The sequence below is a fragment of the Tamandua tetradactyla genome, chromosome 19, assembly GCF_023851605.1.
Source record: "Tamandua tetradactyla isolate mTamTet1 chromosome 19, mTamTet1.pri, whole genome shotgun sequence".
In the NCBI taxonomy this organism is placed as follows: domain Eukaryota; kingdom Metazoa; phylum Chordata; class Mammalia; order Pilosa; family Myrmecophagidae; genus Tamandua; species Tamandua tetradactyla.
The window spans coordinates 8,147,786-8,155,707 of NC_135345.1; the positions used below are offsets into that span (position 1 = coordinate 8,147,786).

Genomic DNA, 7,922 nt, shown 5'->3' on the forward strand with positions numbered 1-7,922 from the left:
ACCCAGCAAACATTTATTGAGCACCTTCTGCGCGCACTCCAGGTCGAGAGAAGGAATTCGAAAACAAAGCAGGGGCAACGAAAAGGTTGAACAAAAAGAAACAAAAATGGGTAAACGAGGGGGCCCAGAAGTGGAAGGAAACCCGCAGCCAAAGACGCAGGCGCGCGCGGAGGCCGGCGCGCGGGGTCCTAGGGCGACAGGGCCCCTCTACCCTGGATGGAGCGCGAGAAGGTTGAGGCGAGTGGCGCCAACTCGCTGCAGCTACCGCCTCGCTGGAGCCGCCTCGCGTCTACAGCGCGGGAGCCGTTGCTCATTATGGCAATTATGTTGCTCTAAATTTGCCTCGACCCTAAATTGCCCAGCGCCGAGGAGCCAGGAGGCCCGGGCGCCGTGGCCAGGGAAGATACCGGATCTCGCCTCGCCATTCCCCTACCCGAGAAACTGCTCCGGCCTTGGGGAAAACGTAGAGGCACCCAGTATGCCCCGCCTACACCCAACGCGTGGGGACTCGTTTACACTTTCCCCGAAATCCTAGCAGGCAAAGATTCGTGAGACCATTTCGCAGATAAGAAAACTGAGTTACGGAGAAATGCGATATCTTTCCTACTCAAGGTCAGAGAAATCAGTGAGTGGCAAAGCTGGGATAGAAACCATGTCAACTTCTCTGATTCCAAGTTCAGTACTATCCCGGAGAGAGTAGAGTTGCCAGGAGTGTCGTAGAAAGGAACCTGGAAGATTTGTGGGACCCAGGGTGCCATCACCTGGGGACTGCTTAATTTCTATGTAAAGAGAGAAACCCTTTTTTGCTTCTGCAAGAAGTGGAGACTCACCTAGGCTGTCAAGCCTCTTTAAGTGGCCCATGTGAGTGCAGATCTAAGACCATTTTTGGTGTAAATTCCCCCCACAGGGCACCCAGGCACCCAGACTCGGGCTCTGGCCTCGCTTCTGGAACCCCCACCACCCTTTCGGTCTGATGCTGCCTAACTGCAGTAGGCTGAGAGTTTTTGTCTCTTCCCTTAGGGAGGGGAGTTGTGACAAGTTCAGACTGCAGCCCCAGGCCGGTGCGGAACCTTTGCCTGAGCTGCCAAGGCTGGAAGATCCCCGGCCCGGGATGCCTCAGAACTTGCCTGGCACCCGAGCACAGCTGGCCCAGGGTGCAGGCAGCTCTGGGGTTCTGGAATTCCTAGGCCAGCCCCCAGCCCTGGGGGCTAAAAACAGCGCAAGTGAATTCCCTGAGGCACCCCAAACTGAACGTCCACGCTGCGCTGCAGTCTCTGTCTTTGGAGACATCCGTTCCTCCCCAAGTCCATCGCCAGGAACATCGGGTTCTAGCAACTCTTGGCCTTCTGGCCTTTCCCCTTTTGACTCCCACCAAAGGCTACCCAGTTTGTCTCGTGTGATGTTTGGAAGCTCTGTCCCCGGTGGGACAGAAGCTGGGAGGGAGGTGTGCGCAGATGTGAGAATCAAGCTGCAAAGCCCAACACCAAAAAAGAGTAGAGGCGCCTGGCACACAGAAGGCACTAAGAGGTCATTTTCTGCCTTCCACATCCTGGCAGAATCCCCCACCTCAACCCCACCCCATACCAGCCGAGAGGCTAAACTTGGCACTTGTTCAAATATATTCTCCTGAAAGCCTGCACTTTGCCTACCAAATAAAGGAAAAAACCAACTTTGTGTGGGCTTGTTAGGCAGAGCACATCCAAAGGATACTCCGAGGAGGGAAGAGTTGCTCACCCTGCTTTCTCTGTAAAGTGGTTCTTTAATTTTTTTTTTTTTTTTTTTAGTTTTGGAAAGCTCGCAGTAGGGGATGTGAAGGCTCTCCCAACCTGGCATCTCAAAATTGGTTCCACAGACTGTGTCTATACCAGCAGGGTTGATTTAAAGAAGTAAAGCAATCGTTTCCACCCGTCCCTCCCACCCCCCACCCCCAGACACCCCCCACCTGGCCTCCTGTGGGAAAAACAGGTTTGCGGGGGTGGAAATTGTCTCGATTAGCTGTCCACAGTCATCAAACCATTTGGGTGATTCGCTTTGTTTTCACAGACAGGTTAAAAGGGTAGAAAAAAGAAAGAGTCGGTTATGGGTCGCCTGAGCAAGTGTCGATTTCAGCTTAAAGTGAATTGGAAAATTGAGCCTAATTATCCCAAGTAATTGCTTCAATTCTCCACTTGACTTTGCTAACTTAGCTCTGTCCTGCGTGTTCAGAAAGACACCCCCTCTGCCCTTGCATATCCTGCTGTCACCTTTGAAAGTCGCTGGTGTAAAAGTGCCGTCAAACTGAAAAGCAATTGCATAGGTGAAGATATAGCAAGAAGTAAAATAAAAATAAAGAACTAGTAAAGAGATCATTTTTTGTAGCTTAAAATTAATTTATTTAACAAATATAGCTATAATATAAATGATAAAATTTCAAATATACAGTATATTACATAGTACACACAGTCCCTTCCAAAGGGATTCTCGAGAGCCACACAAATGTACTGTTAAATAGAAACAGAATTTTTCTTTATTGTACATTTTTTTCTGGAACTGGTAAGAGAGAGGTCCTCCTTCAACCTACCTTTTAATGCATCTCGGTTTTCCCCCCCAAAGCAAATGTTTTGCTGTTGAATTTCCCTTAAGTTTTCCAACGGAAGGAACAGGAATCCACCGCCCGTGGCACACTCCTTTCTTTCTCTCTCTCTCCATCTGTTCTCATTTCCAAAATCGTCAAATACGGATTTCTCTGGGCTGGTCCTGCCTGATGCAAGGACAGCGGACAGAAATGCAGATGTGGCCTCTAGTCCTGGTCCTTCCACTAAATCTGCTAGGGAACTTGGATAAATCTCTCAACCTCTCTGGTCTTGGATTCTCCATAGATTCCAGAAGAGCGCCAAAGGACCCTTCCAGCCACTTTTTGGGAGGGGATCAGACCTCGGCAAGTGAAACACGGGGAAAACGGAGAAAAAAACCAGAGCAGTGTTGGGGGTAAAGGGAAGGGGTGAGGAGGAGCCGAGCAAGGGAGCAGCGTTGGCTCCTGCCGCTTGCAGAAGATCAGCGTTCTCTCGGCAGGCGCGCACCCCTGGGTCCCCTTATGTCAGGTGATACATGCTGTAGCCTACATGGGCCGTGTAGAGTCCCACCGGCGCCACCGGCAACGCCGCGCGCTGGAAGGGGCCGGAGGCACCGTAGAGCGAGGCGCCCGCCGCCGCCGCCACTGCCGCCGGGCCGCCGAGCGGGAAGGAGAGGCCGAAAGCGGCGGGTGGCAGCATGGGCTTGGCGGCCATCTTCAGCTTCTCCAGCTCTGCCTCCTGCAGTCTCTTGGCCTTGGCACGGCGATTCTGGAACCAGATCTTCACTTGCGTCTCGGTGAGGCTGAGCGAGCTGGAGAACTCAGCGCGCTCAGCAATGGACAAGTATTGCTTCTGGCGAAACTTGCGCTCCAGCGCGAGCAGCTGCGCGGTGGTGAAGGGCGTCCGCGGCTTGCGGTTGGTCTTGTGCTTGCGCAGGGTGCAGGCCGGGGGGCTCAGCCGCCCTAGGGGGCCGGGAGAAAAATGGCAAGGGGTTAAGGGAGCGGCGCTGGACCATCTGCCCATAAACCAGGAATAATCGTCAGTAAAAACACCAGTCACTAGTTTCGCCGAGTGCCTCCGTGCCAGGCACTGTGCTAGACACTTGGCAAATATCTCCAATTCCTAATACAACCCCGCAGGGTGGAAACTCTTGTCTACATTTCGCAGATGAGGAAGCTGAGGTTCAGGTGAAAGGAGAGCCACGTTAGAAGCCTGAACACAGCTGGAAGGAGATGACACCCCTTTCTGATGGCTGCTAGAAGCCTTTGGAGAAGTCTTTCAGGGCAGGCCTCCTCCCAGGGCCAACTACAGAGGGAAGGAGGAGGCTGGATGCTAATAAGAATAGAGTGCCCAGCCCAAGGGTACATTTAATTGTATGCATTTGTCAAACACTTATCTGTCCGTCCCACAACACCCCCCTCCCCAAGTGCTCAGCGCAGGGCTAGGTGGCAGAGAATCTAGACCTTCGGACTCCAAATTACATAGTGTCCACTCTAGGAGAGCTTGTTCCTACAAGGTCCTGGGTGCTATCCATTCAGGCCCTAGGCCGCTCAACGCCCTCTGTGAAAGAGATCCCAGCGTGGCCAGGTCTCCTGAATAAATGAAGTGGCCCTGTGGGATGGGGGTGGGTGGGGGACGCACTTCACTCTAACGGGGTTTCTTTGGGAGCCTCTCTCGGTGCTCTCCTGGGTCTTTCCCACTCCCCAGCCACTTCTCTAAAATGTGGCTCAGAAGGCAGAGATCGGCTGTGTCCAACCGGCTTTTTCTCTTGGTTTTAAACTAAACCTGGGGGTCCAGAGGTGAGGTGGGGCCCGGTAGAAGGGCTCCGGCAGGGCGAGGGCTGAACGGCAGGGGCGGGATAAAACCTAGAACAAATGATTCCTACCGTTGGGGCCCCTGCCCGGCTTCAGGCCCGAAACGAATTCCTAAGTCTGGAGAGAACTCTTTGTCTACGAGGAAGCCATCCTCAGGAGGAAAAGTGATTTCAAATCGAGGATAGTTCGCGGGGCGGGTTTTTTTGCCTAACCATACAATTACTTTCCAGAGCTTTTCAAAGCACGGTCCCTTGGGCTCGCGGACCACCAGGATGTGAGTCAAACAGCAATCTCTGGTTAACATCCCCCCTCTTCCCTGCTCGAGGCCACTGCGAGTTCGGGAAGCAGTTGGCCCCCGACTCGCTTCCCGCCGGACCTTGGGAAGGGCGGTCGCCGAGCAGGGGGGGGGGGGGGGGAATGTCCCTCCCGCGGGCAGCGCCAGCCCAGCGCTGGGCCACCTTCCCCGGCCCATTAGGCCCAGGGAGGGGCTGGCCTTTCAAAAGACGTTTAATCCCCAGATAAAAATCATTCCTCAGCATCACGCCATTGAATTCGTGCTGCTATTATGCCGCGCAAAATAATCGGAGGAAACGAGGAAAACTTGGGAATTTCCCGTGCTCCTGAAATATCTCCGAGGGTGTTCTTTGGGCAGAAAAGCCAGGGGCCCGTGAGGCCTCTGAAGGACCCCCGAACACGCATATGCCGCTGGAGTCCGCTACAGTGGCCCAGTCCGAGATCTTTTGGAAGCTTCCGACAGGACTGGAGGGGGGGCTCCCCCTAATTGACTTGGTGCCCCGCCCCCCCGAAACTGAGCGCTCCCTGTCCTCCAAATTATCCATTCACCCAAAGCATCCAGTATGTGCCCGAAACTTCAAAGAGGCGGGGATGGGGTACAGGGCATACACCCCGCTTGTAATATGAGAAAGCGAAACTCCCTGCGCTGGGAAGATGTCGGCGCAGTTCGCACCCAGCCCGTTTGGGTAACCACGAAGTAACCGGGATAGGGAGGCGCGGGTCGTTTGGTGGGGACAAAGAAGCAAGTGCCCAACACCCGCAGTTCTACAAGTGAACTCCCACCCGCAGTGTCGCCGGGCCAAGGCGAGGGGACCGTGAAGGTGGACCGCAAGCCTGGCCTCCGCCAGGCCGCGCACCCTCTTCCTGGGTGCCAGCAGAGAGAGGCGCACAGCTGGCCTCCCCGCCCAGGACTCTGCAGTTAGTCGGCTGCAGGTACCCCGAAGCTGGAGAACAGCAGACGCCAGAACGCGGCCTGGCGCCCTGGGGTCCCGCACCCCGCCGGCCCCCCTCCTTCGCCTCCCGGATTCTGGCTACTTACTGGCCGGGGGCGGGGAGAAGCGGGGGTTCTGCATCCATGGGGTCCTCTCGGGCTTCTCGGGGCTCTCGGCTTTGACCTGCGCATCTTCTGGCAGCTTGAGGAGTCCTCCCACCGAGAAATGGCCGAGTGGCCGCGGCGACGAGGGCGCGTCGGGGGCGCCCAGCGACCCCGGCCGGGCTCCCAGGGCCTGCGCGGAGCTGCCCGCCGCCTGCGCGCCCTCCGAGGCGGCCACGGCGCTCTCCTTGGCCCCGGGCTTCCTGTGGTCGGCCATGAGCGCCTCCACGCTGAAGGGCAGGAGTGAAGGGGACACTTTGGGCTTGGCCCCCTCCTCGTCTGCGCCCATGGCTGCTGCGGTGGCTGCCGCGGCGCTGGGGGCCTGGGCCCCGCCGCCCCCCGCCGGCTTGCCGAAGGCGGAGTCCTCCACTTTGACACCGAGTGGCAAAGAAGTCATGTCAGCAGCCGGGGCCATGCAGAGCCGGGCCCCCCCTCCAGCCGCAGCACGGGCCAGCCGCCGGGCATGGGCTTCAGGCGGGCTGGGAGCGCGGCCGGCCTCTGGGAACGCCCGGGGCCCTAACCCGGCGGGCCCTCCCGCGCTCGCCTCCCGCCCCTCCCCAGAAGGCCGGCTCGGACGCGCTGGGCCTGGCTCCTCGCCGCCGCCGCGTAGGCCGAGTTCCCGGGCGCACTGGCCGGCTCCGGGTCCGGCCGCGGCTCCCCAGAGAACTTGTTAATAAGGCGAGGCCCGGGCGGCGGCGGCCAATCGGCGTTGGAGGGGGCGGGCCGGACGCCGGCCATTGGGCCGCGCTCCGGCGGACTCGCGGGGAGGCGCGCTGGGGCTCCCCAAGTGCAGGGCTGGGCCCGGCCGGGGGAGGGAGAGAAGGGGAGGGGGCGCCGGGTAAACTTTCCTCCACGCTAAAGCCTGGGCCGCCTATCCCGGACTCTGTGCCCCGGCATCTCTATTTTTCTGGGTTCCTGGAGCGCATTCCCTGTTCTCGCTCTTTCTCTTCTGCCCTCTCGCTCTCACTCCACCCCCGCCTTTATCGTCCCTCTTTCCCACTCCTCCTTTTTTCCCCTGCCCCTTTCCTTAAGAAATCGTGTCTCTTAACTTTGCAATCAGCTGCAACGACTGCTTCCCTCTGCTGGACTCTCCTCTGTCTGCTCCCCCCACCCCACGTTCTCTACCACAATAATTTGGGTTGATGTCGTTTCTTGCCCGTTCCTTTTTAGAGCTGAAAGATCCGCATGATTATATATTCAAGTTGATAGACATAATTAACTTCTTTTTTAAACACCTTCACTTTCTTTCTCTGGTTCACTTTTCGAAACTTTTGGTCCGGGTAAAAGTGGGCCCTCGTCTCTCCCTGACCTGAGAGCGGGACTGAAGTTTGCCCGGTGCTCCGGGGATGCTCAGGCCGCGGAGTACAGCGCGGGAGCTGAGATCTATCATCGGCTTTTCGTTACCTGCTTGTCACCCTCTGAACTTCTCTTCTGAGGGTGACACCATCTATACAGTGACCGAATAAAAAAAGGGGGGAATGACTCCCTTTCGATAAAGAACGTAATGAAATAAAGCCAATAGAAACGTCGACAAAACACCGATCTGGCCTTAACGTGACCTCAAACCAGCGCGTCCGCGGAAACAACGCGCTGCTGTCTCGGGGTCGCTGATCTCGAAGGGGCAGGCCCGTTTGGGGGAGGGGTCCCGGGTAGGGGGACACTTCCCGGCAGTGGATCCTGGTGCTGGGCTGCAGAACTTTTCTTTTGCCAATTTCGGAGGAAACGTGATTTTATTTTCTTGCTGTTGAAAGTGAGCTGGAGGGTGAGGGGAGATTTAGGATTTAGGGGAACCCTCCGACCCGGGTTGGGCCTTTTCTGCGTCGCCTCTTTATGGCCTCTTATCCCGGGGCCCAGGCCGGCAGCTCCCGGGGAGTGAGTAGCGGTGATTGGCGGCTCACCCGGCCGGGCCATTGATGGCTGTGGGGTTCTAATCTCCAGGAAACACAAGGGGCTGCCGCGGCCATTTAAGGGTAATTATCCCAGCGCGGAGGGACAGCGAATTCCCTCGCCTTTTAACTGAGCCTAATAAAAGCTGTAGATTAGGGGCGTCCCGATTAAGAAAAATGAATTACTAGAGCGGGAATTTTATTACCCGGCCGGCGTCGGGGATCTGCAGGCGGGGTCGGGCCGCGGACTCCGCAGCAGTCAGCGGCCTCACAGCTGTTCACC

The 7,922-nt window shown here is 57.0% G+C and overlaps 1 protein-coding gene across 1 annotated transcript; it reads right to left on the minus strand.

Annotated features, from left to right (window-relative positions):
* Positions 1 to 2,363: 2,363 nt before the first annotated feature.
* On the minus strand, positions 2,364 to 6,168 carry MSX1 (msh homeobox 1). Its single transcript, XM_077137113.1, has 2 exons — positions 5,700 to 6,168; positions 2,364 to 3,514 (listed from the first exon to the last, which is right to left on the minus strand). Exons 1-2 carry the CDS (start codon positions 6,166 to 6,168, stop codon positions 3,072 to 3,074), a joined length of 912 nt encoding a protein of 303 aa, XP_076993228.1. The 3' UTR covers positions 2,364 to 3,071.
* Positions 6,169 to 7,922: the final 1,754 nt, after the last annotated feature.

Bases quoted from the DNA above. Each gene is read 5' to 3' on its own strand.
- MSX1 (XM_077137113.1), bottom strand. From the start codon at position 6,168: ATGGCCCCGGCTGCTGACATGACTTCTTTGCCACTCGGTGTCAAAGTG. The intron at 3,515-5,699 runs GTAAGTAGCCAG...CCGGCCCCCTAG, and splicing joins CTTCTCCCCGCCCCCGGCCA to GGCGGCTGAGCCCCCCGGCC.